This window comes from Ursus maritimus, unplaced genomic scaffold, assembly GCF_017311325.1.
Source record: "Ursus maritimus isolate PB19 unplaced genomic scaffold, ASM1731132v1 scaffold_12, whole genome shotgun sequence".
Lineage (NCBI taxonomy): Eukaryota > Metazoa > Chordata > Mammalia > Carnivora > Ursidae > Ursus > Ursus maritimus.
In genome coordinates, this window is record NW_024423564.1 from 22,524,111 (window position 1) to 22,544,276 (window position 20,166).

The 20,166-nt window shown below is 35.7% G+C and overlaps 1 protein-coding gene across 2 annotated transcripts in view; it reads right to left on the minus strand.

Annotated features, from left to right (window-relative positions):
- Positions 1–20,166, minus strand: part of SNX7 (sorting nexin 7) — a 156,950-nt gene that overhangs the window by 74,414 nt on the left and 62,370 nt on the right. For both annotated transcript variants that reach the window (XR_005834100.1, XM_040626996.1), the window contains exon 8: positions 11,210–11,362. Coding sequence is in view for 1 of the 2 variants with exons in the window: in XM_040626996.1 (XP_040482930.1) it covers positions 11,210–11,362 (153 nt within the window). In the remaining variant the exon portion in view is untranslated. The remainder of the gene's footprint in view (positions 1–11,209; positions 11,363–20,166) is intronic.

Below are 20,166 nucleotides of genomic sequence, written 5' to 3' on the forward strand. Positions count from 1 at the left end.
CTCATTTTTACACATGGGAAAACTGGAGCTCCAAAAGGTCTAATACATTGGAAATCTTTAGAGGAAGAATTATTACAAGAGCCAAAATTTGAATTCAAATCTTTTCAACTCATACTTTTTCTATTCTTTATCTTCATTGTTTTCGACCAATAAAATGCATGGTGTCCAGTTTACTTCTAGACACTTCAAACACCAAGCTTATCTGCGTTTGTTTAACCATACCTTGAAAATACAGCAAACTATAAAGAAGAGCACATTTACCTTTGAATTACTGAAAAATTATCAAGGCACAGCTATGATGTTTCAGTGCATTATTTTAAAGCATTCCACACATGTGTTCTAATTTTATTCTGCTAAAGATTTATGAGGGCAGTGTGTGGAGAGGGGTGGAGAGGGGGAGGATTATCAATACCTCTACTGACAGATTAGAGCAATGGGTTTAGAGAAGATATGATTAAGACTTTACAATTAGCTACTGGCAAGCATCCTGATACTCAACTTTAATTTTTTTTCATTAATCAAACCACCTTTTTTCTCCAAGACGTTGTATCTTGCAGTGTGTACATGTGCATGTGTGTGTCTTAAATCCCTTCCTTTTCTTTATGGGAATTACACAGTTATTGGTCTGTAGAATATAGTCTATCACTTACAAAGCACAATAAGATGGAAGTCCTTTGATTCAGAAACTAGAAACTTTTATAAATTATAAATATGTAATCTTGTATTCAAACACGTGATTAGCTTAACAACAGAAAAACTCATCTAATCCAAAGGACGGGAAAGAGGTACAGATGGTCTATGCTCTAGCATAACTGTCCATTTCCCACCTCAACTTAACTTCATTTGTACAGATAATTGAGAATTAATATCACAGAATATAAGAGATTAATGAGAATATTTTTAAGAGATTTTTTTTAAGAAAGCAGAAACCAGAAAACCACAAAAATCTTCAAGACTTATATGACACATAATAAAAGATGTCCATGGTTATGTGAAAACATGAACTGTAGCTATGGGTTTTAAATGTACATTTCAGACAGAAATTCTCACTTAATAAAATAACAGGGTACAGCCGACCCTTGAACGACAGGTTTGAACTACATGAGTCTACCTATCTGCAGATTTTTTACAGGACAGTATTGTAAATGTATTTTCTCTTCCTTATGATTTTCTTAATAACATTTTCTTTTCTTCAGCTTACTTTAGTGTAAGAATACAGCATATAATATATATAACTTACACAATATGTGTTAATTGACTATTTTACTGGTAAGGCTTCTGGCCAACAGTAGGCTCTTAGCAATTAAGTTTTTGGGGAGTCAAAAGTTGTACACAGACTTTCAGCGGCCCGAGGAATTGGCGCCCCTAACCTCTGCATTGTTCAAGGATCAACTTTAGTTAATTACTTACTTTAGAATTCTAAAAATGACAATTTATTTTAAGGTTTCCTTAGAAGTAAATAAAAATCACAGCCTGTTGCATTTAAACTTAATTCTATAATTGACTGTGTTTTATATACTTATTATATAACACTTGAATATTAAACAGATTATAAACTTCTAAATGAGAAAGGACACTATGTTAAGCATAAGAGATGAGCAGACTCTTAGAAAAGAGATGGAACTTCGGAGCAGTGCTTCTTAAACTATTGATGGTGAAGAACACAAATTTCTTTCAATCTCCAAGGACCATTAAGTGATCCTACTGAGCGTGACCAGTCTGCAATGCATGACCCATGAATCACCACAACAGCCTAACAATACCGACCAATACTTAATCAACATAACAAGTCTACCAATTATCTACATGGATGTCATGGCGACATCTAATTGCTCTAGAAGATTTTTATTGATTACTTTCAACTTCTGATTTATCTTGTTATGAATCTGTAATAAACAACTTATGGACTGGGCGTCAGTCCATACTTCAAGTAGCATGACTTTAGAGATCAACATAATTACCCAAGGTTTCCCAAATTGTGTTCCATGACATGTTAATTCTGCAAGAAGACATGCTGATCTAGTCAAGGAAATTATATCCTCAGATTCACAAACCATGTGAGCCCATAAACTATGCTAAGAACTTCTTTAGAAAATAAACCTGTTTAACTTTATTTAATCCAAAATTCTTTGACTACAGAAATTTTTCTTTCAAAAGTTATCACTCATTAACATTACAAAACACTAATTTTCTATAAAATGCATTGAGAGACGCTAGCACTGACAGAATTACTGATTTATATTATTCAACAATTGCTTAAAAATTCCCAATGGCAAGGAATATATTTCTTTACAATGCAATTTAATATAATTTAGAAAATTATAATGCATAGGAAATAGTTTTGTGTGTGTGAGTTCAAATTAGACAATTTCCAAGAGTTGGTTTTAGATATATCATCTGAAGCAATGATAAAACATGTAATCCTTCTTCCATGACTGCCCTCCAAATACCTTTCTTCTTTTCTAATTTTCTGAATTAAGATGCATTTCTAAGACCATTATCATCATAACCTTATTCTGATTACATCTTAGTTTGTCAATGTTACTTTCAAAATGCATCATTAGGACTGAATTCAGCATTTTGAATAGCTAGTAAAGGATGTAGATAATTACTTTGCTCTATTTTTTTTTTTTTTTTTAGTCAGAAGTATCTTCTAGCATAACAAGACCTTAATATGGCTCTCATAAAACTTAAATTTGGAAAAGAGCAAATTTCAATGCGGTCACCAAGATAAAGACCTAGTGAATTAAAGAGTTGACCTCCACAAAATATACTATCATTTCACATGCTGAAGATAATTTTACTGCAAAATAATTTTGGCTTGAGTATAAAGACTCCTTTGGAAAAAAAAACTAGTTAGAGGTAGATTTACGACTTGGAATATGAAAGCAGGACCCTGTCATCAATGTAGAGGATAATATTTACTTTCTTATTTGCAAGAGTAGGGGAACATTCACCTGTATCATCAAAAACCTGTATCAATTTATTGAGGTATAAATTCAAAATGGAGCAGTCTTTTAAGCCAAGTAGAACTGAAATTTACTCTACGAGCTCACAGTTACCTAAACTTCAGATGGTTTTAAAATAAAGATTCTAATGAGCATTAAAGGTTTCACATCTGTTAGTTCACTAAGTCTTTTCTAAAGAATATTTGTTTATTCCATCAATTGCTTGTGTGAGTAAATAAATCTGAGACATTAAACAAAGGTGAACAGGTTTTTTTTTTCCTAAAGAGTTTCTTGGAAATGTGAATGTGCTAATTGCCAACCTTGTCCAATAAAATGAAAAACAGCATAACCTAGATGGAAGGCATTTGGCTATTCAACTGTCATAACCAATGATAGCCAAAGTAAAATCAATGGAACTAAATGACAGTTGATCAACTATGCCCCCAAATATACAACAGTTAAGAGATGAAAGAACTATACACAGGGACTTCCTCTGATATTTGCAATAGTCAATTTTAAAAAGTTATTTATAAACTGTCTTTAATGTAGTTTTCCCTCAGCTCAGAATCTCACCTCTTCACTTATCCAAGAATCCTGGTATAATCTATCAAACTGAGAAGGCAGCTTCCTGGCCTCTGTGGTAGCTAATCTCCAAAGATGCCCCTCCCCGCAAACAACTGATAATAGAGAACTATAATAGCCTTCCACGAACATTCTAAGGTTTTCACTGATGATTTTATTTCTGTAATCAATGGTGAAGCCTCTCATCAAACTGTAAGAGTATAAAGTTTTAAAATCTTAGGATAACACAGTTATTCATCTCTGTTTTCCCTGCTCTGATCATTATTACTGTGTACCTTTAGATTCTATTTAAAACAGGAACTGATTGCTCACCAAAAAAAAAAATGATTTCCATGGCATAGATAGTAAAAAGAAAGATAAGACGAATCATTAAATAATCAGTAGTGTTGGTCTCTATACTAAAAATGCAAAGGGAAAATTCCTAGGTATTCAGTGGATAACCATTTAATGGCGGTAAAATGAAAACTTGGTGTTTTCTTTTTGATGAAGATGACCATCCCTAAATAAACTGAATGGTCCATAGAAAAGTGGTGTGATGCAGCCTGAATTTGCTAATCCAGACATTCAGGCCCCCAGTGAGTGACTTCCAGTGAGTAAGAAAGTAGATAACATGGACACAAGAACGTAATGGATTGAAAATTTTAACTGGTATAAAAATGGTTAGGCTGATTAGAAATCTAAGCATCTTAGTCTCTCAAGATGGATGTGTTTGCTTTCCAGAAAATCTAGCCTACGTACAATGGGAATCTGTTCAATCCTGGGGTCTATATAATGTAGTTCTGAAACATTCTTCAAAGAGTTTCAAAGATATACACTCTTCTGAAGGACTGTTTTAGCACCATCAAGAATCTGTCTTCTTGGCTCCTAGGGATCAGGTTAGGTACCAGCTTTAGTAAATGGTATGAGGCATTAATATATTTTTTAAAAAAAATCCCCTGACGTGATTAGAAAATCCCTGTCCAAGATAACTGAATTATTCCCAGCTGTAGCCAACTTCTTTGTTCTTATGACTACGGAGTTGAGACACATTAACTTTGAAGAAAGTTATCTGTTTACTTGGTTTCATCCTAAGAGACTGTCAATATAAAAAATAATTTAAATGGTTCAATATAGACCACTTATTATGCCTCTGTCCCAACATGTCAAAGGAAAGCTCAAAAACTACCTGTCACTCCTTGGGGTCAAAATTATACTAAATAACTCTCTCTGGGTAGATCTTCTGGCACTCCTATGCTTCTCTCTCTGAGAAAGGCTACTCACAAAGACTTGAGCAGTTATTATGTGATTGTGTATAGTATATACCAGAAATGACAGAGGTTAACTATTTTAGAAACAGGTGTCATTGTTCCAGTATTTCCCAAAACTTTCTCTGAAACTAATTTTAGTATTTACCTAGGAAAGAAAAGCAGTCTGCATTTCTCCTGGGTAAGCAGAAGTCTGTTGATCCTCAGAATTAAGGGCTACAACTAAGGCTTTGCAGGCGCTGCTTTTGGGCTGGTAAAGGAAGGGCTTCTGCATTGCTCACTGGCAAAGTGAATACACCCAGACTTCTCTTTTTGTGGAAATGGATGGCTGTTGTTTTATTATCTCTTCAAATATACTGGATTTTAGTTATCTTTTATTTCTATTTGTCTAAATCTTTCAACTTATACTTTCATTCTCCTCAATGGAGAAAACAGGAATGAAATAGAATTGAAGTAGTTCTATTTATTTCAGCTTTCATAACATGGTTTCCGTTAGAGAGTCACGTTACCAATTTTATTAGAGCTTATTAATTCCTAGCCTTCTTGTATCCAAAGAGGCTCCTCAACGCCCACTTCCATGTGACTTTGCTACTCTTCGGAAGTCATTCGCTTTTGTCCCCCCAAACCTCACTTTTTCGTGAAATGTGCCTCCCGACATTGTTTCCTCTGTCTTCACCTTTGACTGTATCCCTTTGCGTCTTTGCCTTTCATAGTCCATGGTCCACAGGTATAATCATATCTGATTCTTTAACTGCTTCACTTTTACTTTTTGGCATTGTTCATTCTTCTTATGTCATATTCTCTTTGTCACTCTGTGACTTTGTCATTACAACTAAATTTTCTGTAACTTTTTAAAGCCACTTTACTAAATTCTAGGGAATATGACCGAAAATGGCCAGGGTTTCCTTCCTTTGCTCTTGCCTCCCAGAATTTGAAAAAGGTACTTTCTCCCCAGCTTTCTGTCATGTTACATAATAGTTCCTCTTTGTTGGATGGAATTAAGTCTAGGGAAGCTAATCCCCCTCATTGCTTCTTCTCATTCAGTAGATGAGCACGCAGTCCATCCCTTATCTGATGCCCAGTTTTTAAAAGAAGAATGAAATTTTGGACAGAAATCTAAATGAAACCCAGAATCCTGCTTATCTGGCAGTTTTATAATCATGATCAATATAGATTAACCTCTTCAAGTCACAGTGCTTGGGAGCTGTCTTTACCTGGACCAAGGTGTTTTAAATTTACAAAATTTACAACATGTTCCAAAACTATGTAGTACACCCCTGAATTGAAAACAAACAACTCTTTTGCTAGAATTTATTTTACCATTCCCCAATATAGCAAGGAATACCTTTTCAAATAAATACAACTATACTTGAAGAACTTCTAGGATGTTTAACGCTCATCCATTACTTACTTTGTAGAACTACTATAACGTGTGTGTGTGTGTGTGTGTGTCTTTTTAAAATTTCTCTAATTTTTAAGTGGTCCATAAATAACTGGACTTGAATTTTAGGAAAACATTAGCTGTATTATTCATCTGGCTAGATGCTATACTCTTACAATGATTTTTTTCTTTCTTCATTTACTTTCCAGAAAATGGTCTATGTTAGAATCATCTTTTTTTGTTTGTTTGTTTCCTACACTTCCATGTTGACATTTGTATTATTCCGTAGTGATAGAACCCTTCAATTAAATCTGTTCATTACAATTCAAGTAAATAAAACTAATTTAAATACTCTTCCATTAAAATAAAGCCATAGGAATCAAGTGAAAAATACATATACTTGCTATTCTTCCCCAGTAAACTCTAAGGTCCTAATGGCAAGATTCGAAGTTTGAATTTGGATGCTCCATAGTGCTTAGCACAGGATTTTTATGTTAACAGAATCTTAAATGAATGATTTCACATGAGGCAACAGACATTCTTAAATAAGACTGATATAATTTGAAATGAAATGTCCGCTGGCCTGCTTATTTCTTGAAATTCTTATCCGGAAAGTTTTTAAAGTCTAATGTTCATAATTATTTATAATAGTATTATCTGTGAGAGCAAAAAAATAACATAAAGGTTCAACTATTAGTTGTTACTTTTGCTAATAGAAGTATATTAATGTGATTGTATTATGTTAAAATTATATCATTATACAGAAAAGTAAACAAATGAGAAGTATGGAACTCAAAATAACACATAGTCATTGTAATCATCATGACATAAAATAAATATGTCATCATGTTTTGATGCAGACACATTCAGAAAGGGCCATGTAGAAATCTTAAAATATTTTGATCTGAACATAGCAAATTATTTTTCTATAATTGTATTTAAATATGCCACTCTCTCTAGGAGAAAAGGTTACAGGAATTCTTTATTTTTAATTTATATATTAGTGTACCTAGCTTTTGTTGTTGTTGTTTTTCGTGTGCATATATATTAACTTTATAACCACGAAAATAAGACTATGAAACAAGGACTTCCACACATTAATATTGTAAAGTAAACTGTGCCAAGGAATAAATTTTATTACTTTAAGTATTACAATCACTTAAGTGTTACATTCACTTAACCTATAAACTGCTTTATTTGGCAAAAATTAACACTATGTGAACTTTTCACTATGGTATTAAAATGTGAACTTTCAAAGAGTATACACTTTCAGTTTGCAATACCTACCAAGGACCACTTCCTGTCAAATCCCTCCGCCACCACCACCATCATCATCATTACCATCAGCATAAACAACCACACAAACAGACATTCTTCTGTACCTACCAGAGAACAATTAGAACATGTCCACGCACTTAATCCAGCATGCCATGTGTTATGGTTTTAGCATCCCTCCACATTTTATCAGGAAGTAATTTTCTTTGGTTATTTGGGTACCAATATATTTTGAAATTACCCATGTTCAATTGGAATTTTGCTGTAATGCTTTTTAAATCTTGCTTTTAAAAATAAGTGAAATTTATCCTTAATTATTGGTCATGTAGGACAAAATGGAAATAGCTTCATTTTACTTATTTAGAGTTCACTTGGAGATACCCGTTTTGTATTTGGTGTCCACTGTCTCCAAGTAAATTCACACGTCTAAGTATTACAATTCAATATGATAATAGCTGGCTTCTGATACAGACCCATCTCTCATATTTATAATCTGATTTTCCCCTGTTACTTTGATATTTAAATTTTAAGTCATAAACAAGCTGTGACCATTTCACTTCATAAAACAAGTCCAAAGGCAAATGTTTATACCCCAATTCATCTATTATACTAGGAACAAACCCCTTTGGGGATTTATATTTGCAAATGTTGATGAAAAGAAAACGTATTTCCATAAGAATGTGATTAAATTAAAAAGGAAATGGAAAGATTCTGGAACATTTCACTTCTCTGTATATCTAAGATATTCTGAAGTTAACAGATAACAGCAGACTGCTACTGTTTCAGGCCACACAGTCTGTGTGCTAATTAGGAAGCCTTGATTATTTAAGGGCTCCAACTTCCTGATTATGCTTGGACTGATATGGCAAATCAGTTGAAAGTTATTCACTCAGGGAAAAAACAATAAATAATTGAAAGTGTGGGGTTCTTTTGAATTTAAAGAAAACCAATGATTCTTTCAAAGTTACATATTTAAGATGCAGTGCACTTGATACATTTTAGTAAAATTCAGAAATATAATTCATTTGGAGGAAAGAGTTAAAACATACAGATATAAACTGCTGTGAAGAACAAAATTGGCAATATGGCACAGTGAGGCTAATTTAACTGTTTCTAAGAAAACAGTATTTTATATAAACTGAATTCGGTCCATGAGAATGACAAAAAATATGAATTTATATGACAGGTATAGTCAAAATCCAGACATTTTAGTTGGAGTTCAGTGGATTTGCTATGAACATTTTCCCTTAAAAAAATAAAGTCCAAACTTAGAAAAAAAAAAATTTGCAGATCCTATCATTTAAAGGAAAATAAAGTCCTCGCATTTGTCATGTGATTTTTATACCCTAATATACTTATGTTTTATAATCATAATCACTTATAGTATATTGCATATTTTAATTTTCGAGGCATTTTCTTATGGATTATTTTGGTTCATTGTCCTAACAATTCCGTAACATCAGAATGGGCAGTTCTAATGTACGGGAGTGAGAAGTTTGCTTTTGTGGGTTTAGTTAAGTGGTAATAAAGCCTATGGTGGTCAATGTACTTTATTCAACAAAATATTTTAAACCATTTCAAAATCTGAGACTTATGGGAAAGTCCTCTGAGATCCTTGAATTTACTTAAGGTTGTTAATGTAGAATAAAAAAATTAAGAAGAGAGAGAAAATGATCTTTTCAATCAGTTGAGGCGCTAGGCCACTGCCATGAAATCCCTGTGTCAGGTCACATCTCTGTCTGGTGCCACAACAGTTCCCTAACGATTAGGTCTCATCACGTCCAGCTGTGTTGCACTCTGACCCATAAAAGCCAGAGTGACCTTTCTAAAAGGCAAGTCTGATAGATATTGTCGTTTCCCTGCTGAAAACTCTTCTGTGGCCTTTCCTATGTCCTTTAGGATGAAAAATAAAAGACTTATATTAGGCTCTCTTCAGCCCAGTGGGTTACATGGCAGCGAAATATGGCACCTGGCCATATCGAGTACTTTACGCTGAAGGAGTCTGAGACTACAGCAGGGGCAGGAAAATCACTTGGACCTTTCACAACCCTCATCCCCCAATGCAGGTGATAAAAACCTCATATGAAAGGTGCCTTCCTTATATCCAGAGGAAAGAAACGTCCTTATCAAAGGGAAGGAACCCAAAGAAGACACCTAACAAACAGGACTTGTTACGTTTCCCTGGTTTATTATACTTACCTCATACTCCTTAATCTACCATATTTCTACACAACCACCCACCCTTCATCAATCCTCGCATAAAATACTCAGCTCTGTTTCTTGCAGACTCTATGTCCTCAGAAAGCCTCCCATGTCTCAGAGAACTTACATTAAATCAATTTGTATGCTTTTCTCCTGTCAATTTTCTTTCTCATTTTCATTTTCAGACCTAGCCAGGGACCCTAAGAGGGTTCAGGAAAACTCTTTCCTCCTCTACAAAAACCTCGCTTTTCAACTCAACACGACCTCTACTTCGACCTCCAAAAAAGAACCTGTTATTTGAACATGTTCTCTCACTTCTAGGATTTTCTGCATGTATTTTCTCTGACAGGAATTCTTTCTCACATCTTTATCCACCTACCTTATTCATCATTCAGATCTCACACATCCCCAGCAGAACCTCCCTCATTCCTTCTAGGTTAGGTTAGATGCCTTCATAATGTTTTTCTATGCTAGAACGTCTTATACTTTATTATGATCTTTTGTATTAATTGTCTGGTCCCCTTGGTGACTGCGCCTCCATGAGAAAGGCACTGTATTTGTCTTGCATGCTGTGGTCCCCCCAGGGCCCAGCACAGTGTCTGCTGGAAGTAGGGGCTTAAGAAACTCTTGTTAAATGAAAATATCATTATCAGTTAATCTTTCAAAATATACAATATTTTATAGTATTAAACTGACATGCACTACAGACTAGAAAAGCACAAAATAATATTCTTAATGTACCTATTTCATATAGTCATTAATCCAGCCAGAGATAAGGTTAAAGATGTATGTTTAAAATGTACCTGCTAGGAAGAGTATGTTTAGAATATGCTAGATTAAAAAAAGTGATAGTATAAAATTCATTTAAAATAGTAATTACCTTGGGGAACTGTTAGTTGTAAAAAAATAATAAAAAATAATCATTTGAAAAGCAAAATGATGACTAGGTTCTATCTTGAACTAAAAAAAAAAAAAAGAAGAAGAGAAAAGCTGAACTAAACTAACCAAACTAAAATAAAATAAAATAAAATAAAATAAAATAAAAGAGCATGCTCTTTTGTTGAGGTTTTGAACAGCTACAGAAGGCAAAGTGGAATTGGCAGGGACACAAGATATAGGACCCGAATTGATGTTTTGCTCATTCAAACTTCTGGTCCTTTTCTCATGTTGCAAACCTTTCTAACATAAGAGAGGGAGAGGAAGAGGAAAGAAGATAGGAGAATCAGTAGGAAGCATTACCGAGTGCTTTTGAAAAATTCAAATCCTTCCCAAACAAGAAACTGTGGGGAAAACAAATAAAGCAAAATGCTATCATATTTCTTTCTCACATCAAGGCTCAAATTAGGCACTTGGGGCATGCTGTGTGAGAAGGAAGACTTTCACCCTTCCTCCACATAAACACATTTGTTTCAGTGGGTGGGTTCAGCATTACTCTACTGGCACTGAGCCACCAACGAGGCTTCTGAATGTGACACTTGGTTCCTTAATAGACTCTTTCAACAAAGGACACAACAGAGAAAAAGTTAAAGAGAGGATAACTTTCACAAAATGAAGCAATATCACTTATCGCTAATTACCTGTTCATAATAGTGGATATTCTCCTCAGCCATATCTGTAAATGCTGACTTGATATCATTCTGCATATTGTGTTTCCATCTTTCCCAATCTGCTTTCAGGGCATTATTAGCGCATTCCACTTTATCTTCCAGTTTTCCAATCTCTTCTGTAAGCTGAATTAGATCACAAAGAGAGATGCATCGATCTACGTATTCTTGTTACTGGATGAATTCATCAAATCTAAGCCAATCATTATATCAAAACAGCTGAAGAATAATTCTTTGTTTGGAAAGTCACCAGCATTTACCCTTTGTACAAACCAGTTATAGGAAAAAGAAGACTGGATTCAGTCAGAGATGCTGAGTAGAGTTCTAAGGTCTGCCACCAATTAGCATTTGACCTTGGCTAAGTCCTTCAAACCTTGGGCTTGGGTTTCACTATTTACAAAACAGAGGAAATTGAACTACAAGTTATCTCAAAATTCTTTTGCATTAAGTCTCATAACCACTATCGTTTATGGTGATAATATTTATGTTAAGAGGTATGGTTTCATACCCCAGCTTCCCATTCCTGGTCCTCATTTTTCAGTTGTTCTTAGTAGAAGGATCAATTAACTGACATGTTATAACATCCATTCAGATTATTCAGTCCAACCTGGAGGCCCAGGGTATTAACCTGCCAAATATCACTGAGATAGTAACAGAGGCAGGTTTATATCTCAAGACGCCTGACACCTAGTCCATGCGCCATCAGAGAGGCTTAGTGTGATATTTATGCCTCCTCCCATCTCACCCAACCTCTGAGCGTGTAATCCATCAATTTATTGTTTTATGTTTGGTGTATTTACATATAAATACATATATTTATACATACTTTATTTATGTACAGTATTGATTTATATATTCAGCATATGTTTATTAAATGCCTTCTCTGTACCAGGCATTCGTCTAGGACTTGGAGACTCAGCGTGAAGACAACAAAAATCCCTGCCTCTACCAGAGCTTGTACTCAACCGAGGAGAGACCAACCAAAAGCAAGATAAATGAAACAGGAACTATCTATTGAAAATTAATGCTAAAAAGAAACATGAAGCAGAAAGGTATCTAGGGAATGTAGGACGATGTGAGTTCACGTAAGATGACAGGGGCAAGCCGAAATGAGGAAGCGACATTTGATTAAATATCTGCAGTCAACGTGAGAGTGAACCATGAGCCTCTCGGGAGAAAAATCATTCCTGGCAGAGGAAACCACAGGGCCCCAGACTGGAAGTGGAAGCACGCCTGGAAGGCCCAAGAACGTGGAGACTAGCACGGCTGTGGCATGTAGTGGAGCGAACAACAAAGGGAAGGTTCTAGGAGATGAAGTCACAGAAGGAACGGGTAACCAGATCCTACTGAGCCATGCAGTTTGGGGTAAAGTTCATGGAGTTTATCGGGTGAGATCCAAGGCCAGGAAACTTCAAGCAGAAATGACACCATCTCTCTCATGTTTTCAGAGGGGCATCATACATTACCACTGCGGTGTGACTGAAAGTTATCTGAAAGAGGCGATTACTTAAGAAGATCCCCATTTCAGAGCCATTAAAATGTGAAAATGTCTTAGAATCAAAATATGTTATTTTGATTCAAATGCTCATGTGAATTAGTATCCTTATTAATTTTATTATTCTTATTAAAATAAATCTTCATCACCATCATTATGATTTTTGTTATGGAATTTCACTTTTCTGTCCTTATTTCATTGCAGCTATATTTGCTTTTATTTCCTAAGAATAAACATTTGGTATTTTATAAATCTTCCGTTACCAATAGGAGATCTATTTCAATAGTAAGGTTTCATGTTTTTTTGGGGGAGGGGATTTTTTTTTTTCTTGTTTTATTTGTTAACTATCTCAGTGAGGCCACTTATTACTTTATGAGTACATGTACTTTTTGGGGTGATTATTTTGTTAAATCTTAGAGAATCCATCTAATGATTTGTTAATGGGATATTAATGGGATGTCTCATGGTGGGCTGTGAATGCTAGGGGGTAAGCTAAGAGTAAATTGCTGAAAGTCCAAACGTTTAGCACAGGATCTGGGTCTGCTGGAAAAAGCTCAGGGGCAGGTTAGAGAACTTCACTCTTCTGGGTTGTTCGATGAAATTGTGCCATTTTCATTGCCAGATGGAAATTATCAACAAAATGTCCTTCTTACGTAGGATCAGGAGGTACCCACACCAACTGTAAGCACACTATTCCCCTCTGCTTAGCTTCTGCAGCCTGAAACTGCTATGCACTGGGGTGGGATTACTGGCAGACTGTGCTACTAAAATTGGCTTTAGGAAACAGAGTATCTAAGCCATATATTCTATCTTTCTCCCCTTCCTGGCAGTTTAACATGATGTCCCTGCCATAAGGGGTTTATAAAAGCTTTCCCTTGATCAATCTGCAACTCCCCCTCATAAAAGCCCTTGGAAGTTGTGGTCTGGTGGGTTGGTGCTTCTGCTCTGGTTGAGAGCTACTGTCCTGAGAAGTCCTGTCCTGTTCTCTGACCTCACTCTCACCTACAGAAAGGTTTGTAGCCTTATCAGCACAGCATTGGGATTAAGAAGACTGATGACAGGTTAGACTGACTTCAGTTTAAGTCCCACTTCTGTCCCACATAAACTATGTGACATTGGGTAAGACTAGCTGTTGAAGCCCTAGTTTCTTCAACTGTCAAATGGATATAAAAATAGCAATACCTACACACAGGGATTTTAAATGCATAAAATAATGAACACTAATTGTCTTTCACAGTGCCTGACAATTTGCCTACTGAATGTTGCATATTACCATCACACCACCGCCACTATGACCACCACCATCACCAGCATCATCGGTAGCAGGAGCTGGTGAAATTGTGATTGATTCCCTCTCCTTTTCCAGTATTTTGATCTCTGGAAGTGCTGCATTCCTCTGCCAGGGTCTTGGTCTTCAGTCAATTTCTAGGGCTATTGCTTAATCTGTTCTCACCAGGGTAGATGATGATGCATATGCTTTAAATACGTATGATCAATTCTTGTCATTTTTTGTAGCTATACATGAGTAATTTTTCTTTCTTTGATGATTTCATCATTATTTCAGTTGGAAAGGGAGAAAAGAGACATTAGGTATTCCCCCACACTGAATCATCTTCCCATAATTTCAATTCTAGGAAACTCGAATTGATAATAAGCACAAAGCACCTAATTCAAATGAAGAATGAGCTGGACTCTATCTTTCCTAATAATTTACAAAAGCATAGTATGTCCTTTCCCTTAGTCGACTTCAGTTTTAGGAAGTTCTTTGGTATTAGGAGCTGTGTGCATTTGGGTGGTGCCATCCGGGCTGAGGACGATACACTCAACCAAAGTCAACCGAAGTGGGAGAGTAAGATGCGCCAGAACCCGGCAGGTCAAAGAAGCCTCTTGGCCACACAGCAGGTTTCAATAACTCTAAAAGTAGGAAATTCAATTCATGTTCTCTACAATAAAATAGCACAGAAAAGACTGAATTAAAAAGGATTAAGGCTTGAATAATTGTTTTCACAAATCCTGGAAGCAATTTGGCCCTCCGTTAGTGAAAAAACAGAAGAAGCAAGCAACCCTTTTGGCCAGGAAAATGTTGTAATACCAGAATAAGTAACACAAGATTGTAAGATAGTGGAAAAAAAAAAAAGGGAAGATTTATATTTAACAGCAAGGCTAATGGGTAATTTCTAGCTTCAGTTATATTCAGCTAGAAATTAGCCACACAATTAAATGAAAACCATTAATACTAAGAGCTCAGGCAAACAAAACAAAGCCTTAGTCCAATTGTGACTCCCTACTATAGTACCAGTAACAGCAAGGAGAATAATAACCATTTACTGCACTTCTGCCGTGGGCCATTGCATGAAGCTATATACTTTACATATATTATTTCATTTAATCTGCATAATAATGTTGCAAATTTGGTATTATTATCTTCCTTTTACAAGTTAGGAAACCAGGAGAAAAAAATGAGAGATCACACAGCTTTTTGTGGCATTATAGAGATTCAAACCACAGTCTGCTTAAGTCAAATCCCATGTTTTTTCCAGGCTGACTACATGGCACCAAGCTAGCTTGCCTGTGGCTTTCGAGGTTGAACTGATTCAGCTTTAACTCAAGGAGTTTGTAATCTATTAGAATATATGTATGCAAAAATGAAATAAAAACCCTAGACTATAATACGAAGCAGAATATGATATATACCAAAATGGAGGAAAAAATTAAAAGTGATATAGGAGGACACGGAATGGAGGATTATTTCTGATTGGAGCAGGGGACATTCTGACCGTCAATTCTGTAGGCAGAGACTGGGAAAGAAACACCTGGATGAAGGTAAGGCATAAACAAAACCACAGAGGTGGCATGCTACAGACTGTGATAACACAATGGTTAAGAGGTAGGTTTGGAGTCTGGAGGTAGACAAGCAGAAACGAGAAATGGTGCTGGACAGGCTGATTGAAGATTCACTGCTTGAGGGTATAAATGATATTAAGCATGAAATGGATTCTTCAGGAAATGGTAAATCACTAAAAGTTTTTGACCAGGAAAGAGCTGTATTTCCTAAGTCAGAGATACACAGGGATGGTTAAAGAGAAAGGAAGGAGAAGAGGAAAAAAGGAAACCAGCTAACCTGCATTGGCATCATGAAAAAAACAATGATAAGGAGGATCTGCTTCATCCCCACTCACTCACTCATCCAGTAGCATTCATTCAGCATCCATCTAGTCTGTGTTAGGATTTAAGATAAAGGGCATCTAAGACTGCAGTATAGAAAGACCCAGAACTCACCTTCTGCCATGGACACACCAAATCTATACCTCTACACAGAGCAATTTCTCCTGAAGAACTGAGGGCTGATTGAATAGCCAGACAAAAATATCACAAAAAAGGAAAATTACAGGCCAATAAACCTGATGAATATAGATGTAATAATCCTCAACAAAATATTAGTAAAACAAATTCAAAAGTACATTAGAAGGATCATATACCATGATAAAGTGGGATTTACTCCAGGGATGCAAGACTGGTTCAACATCTGCAAATCAATGTAATATACCACATTAAAGAGACAAAGGATAAAAATCATACGATGATCTCAGTAGATGCAGAAAAAGCATCTGACAAAATTAGGCATCCATTTCTGATAAAAACTTTCAACAAAGTAGATATAGAAGGGATGTACCTCAACATAATAAAGGCTATATATGACAAACCCAGAGCTAACATCACATTCAATGGTGAAAAGCTGAAAGCTTTTACTTCAAGATCAGGAATAAGACAAAACTGCCCACTATACCATTTCTATTCAAAATAATATTGTAAGTCCTAGACACAGTAATTAGGCAAGAAAAAGTAATAAAAAGTATCCAAATTGGACAGCAGTAAAACTGTCACTATTTGTAGGTGATATGCTACTATACATAGAAAACTCTAAAGACTCCACCAAAAAACTATTAGAACTAATAAATAAATTCAGTAAAGTGTCAGGATACAAAATTAATATATAGAAATCAACTGTGTTTCTATACACTGATAACAAACTATCAGAAAGGGAAATTAAGAAAACAATCCCATTTATAATTACATCAAAAAGAATAAAATACCAAGGAATAAATTTCACTAAGGAGGTGAAAGACATGGACACTGAAAACTGTAAGACACTGATGAAAGAAATGAAAGACAACACAAATAAATGCAGAGATAGTCCATGCTCATGGACTGGAAGAATTAATATTATTAAAATGTCCATCCGACTCAAGTCAATCTACAGAGTCCACAAAATCCCCATCAAAATACCAATGGCATTTTTCAAAGAACTAAAACAGATAATCCTAAAATTTGTATGGAACCAAAGAAGTCCCCAAATAGTCAAATCAATCTTGAAGGAAACCGAACAAACAAACAAAAACAAAGCTGGAGGTGTCATGCTCCCTGATTTCAAACTATATTACAAAGCTATAGCAATCAAAACAGTGAAACTGGCACAAAAAGAGACATAGATCAATGGAATAGAATAGAGAGCCCAGAAATTGGGCCAATTAATATACAACAAAGGAGGCAAGAATATACAATGGGGAAAAGACAGTCTCTTCAATAAATAGTATTGAGGAAACTGGACAGCCACATGCAAAAGAATGACACTGGACCAGTATCTTATACCACATACAAAAATAAATTCAAAATAAATTAGAGACTTAAATGTAAACTTGAAACTATAAAACTCCTAGAATGAAATAATAGGCAGTAATGGTCTCTTTAACAATAGTCTTAATAATATTTTTTTGGACCAGTTTCCTCAGGCAAGAGCCACAAAAGCTAAAATAAACACATGGGACTACATCAAATTAAAAGCTTTTGCACAGTGAAGGGAACTATCAACAAAACAAAAAAGGCAACCTACTGAATGGGAGAAGATATATGCAAATCATATACCTAACAAGGGGTTACTATCCAAAATATATAAAGAACATTACAATTTAATATAAAAAAAACCCCAAACAACCTGATTACAAAATGGACAGAGGACTTGGACAGATATTTTCCCAAAGAAGACATAAAGGGCAACAGGCACATGAAAAGATGCTCAACATTAGTAGTCATCAGGGAAATTCAAATCAAAACAATGAGGTATGACTTCACACCTGTCAGAATAGCTACAACCAAAAAGATAAGAAATAACAAGTGTTGGCCAGGATGCGGAGGAAAGGGAACCCTTGAACACTGTTGGTGGGAATGTAAGTTAAAATTAGTGCAGCTACTATGGAAACAAGCATGGAAATTCCTCAAAAAATTAATAATAGAACTGTATAATCCAGCAACTCCATCTCTGAGTATTTATCCGAAGAAAATGAAAACAACTCAAAGAGACATATGCACCCCTATGTTCATTGCAACATTACTTACAGTAGCCAAGATATGGATGCAACTCAAGCGTCCATACATAGACGAATGGATAAAGGAGATGTGGTGTATATATACAATGGAATATTACTCGGCCACAAAAAGAATGAAATAATGACATCTGGGACAACACAGATGGACCTCGAAGGTATTATGCTAAGTTAAATAAGTCAGATAGAGCATGACAAATACTGATGATTTCACTTATATGTGGAACCTAAAAAACAAAACAAACAAGACAGAAACAGATTCATAGATACAGGAAACAAACTGTTGGTTGCCATAGGGGGAGGGGGGAGGGGTTGAGGGTTGGGTGAAATAGGTGATGATGATTAGAAGGTAGAAACTTGCAGCTATAAAATAAATAAATTATTGGGATGCAACGTACAGCATAGGGAACACTGTCAATAATATTTTAATAACTTTGCGTGGTGACAAATGATAAGTAACTAGATTTATCATGGGGATTGCTTTGCAACGTATAAAAATATTGTATCACTATGATGTACACCTGAAATAAAGAGGATATTGTATGTCGATCGCACTTCATTAAAAAAAAGAAAAAAAGAACAAAGATGAAGAGTGAAGAAACTGCCTTTGCCCCGAAGGACTCATGCCTAAGGGGAGAGATTAAAAAATCAACCTGATAAAGAAACGTGAAAGGCATTTCAGGTAGAGCAAAGAAATAGCAGTTTACAGTCCTAGAAGCATGTTTATACCTGGGAGTATCTGAGAAATTACAGGTGGTTCATTAAAGTTGGTACCTAGAGTGTGAGCAGGGGGATTGCAAAAGATGGGGAAAGAGAGGCAGGCAGCTGCCAGGTCCCCAAGGGGTTTCCCTTAATAGAGGACAAGTAAAATCACTGAAGGAGGCTGAGGAAAGCAAAGGACCCGGGGACGGTAGTAATGATCAGATTCCTGACGCAGGGGCACTGAGATGGGAAAACTTAAATGCTAGGAGACAGAATCAGTAGGTTTTGTCAACTGACAATATGTGGGCATTGGGAGAAAATTCTGTTTTGCTGTGAAGATTAACTGGAAGAAGGGATGGGGTAGGGTGAGATAGGAAATGAAGGCCTGAAGGTGACAGCAATAGTCTTATAGGGTGAGGTACGCGTCTATGTAAACATTCAAAACCACTCAGGTGTATGGAGGGCATCAAACAATTTTTGGAGGTCAACAGGAGTCAAGGTCACACTTAAGCTTTGAAACTTCCAAAGTGGACTTTGCTGTAGTAATTTGGGTAGTTTGGGCAAGGAGGGAGGTGACAGAGAAATACCAATTATATGCAAACACAGATGAGTATTTTAAATAACAAAAAATGAGAGCTATATGTTTGTGGAGGAGAAGGAAAACTACAAGGAAAATACCCAGAGAAGTGGTCTGCATCTCAGCGCAGCTGATGCATACTCCCTGGGTTTTGGGCAAAACGAGACTTCTCTTTATTATCAAGGTTTTTAACGTGATATTTTAATGATGCTTAAATTGCCTTAAAATTCTTCTAGAACAGAAAACAGTGATGTGGTTCATTTGAAACACCTGTTTCAATAAAATGGCTGCCTAATCCTACTCATTAAAATACACAAATAGATAAATCTGGTTCTATTTTTTGGCTATATCCTCTTTTGATTCAATCAATTATTTCGTAGCACTATGCATTCAAGGTTCTCAGAAAACTGTGCAACATTTTACGGATTTGAAGTAAGTAATTCAAATGTCCTTTACGCTGAATATCCTCATTTCCAGAACATTTCTGTATGTCCAGTGCTCTGCTGCATGTGGGGAGCAAGACACGTACCTGTTACAAGGGAGAGTGACCTGCCTAGTGACAAGATGTTTTTGTGTCTAGATTGACCCAGATTCCACATGTACTGTCCACTGAGGCAGTGCCACTCTGAAGAAGTAACCTTTTGTGTTTCTTCAGTGCCTTAGGGCATTAATACATTGGTTTGGGCTCCTTCTCTTTTCCTGAATTTTAAAAATTTCATAATCACATGCATGTATAATAGGCTCCTTAATAGTTAAGTTTCCTCATCTGTAATAT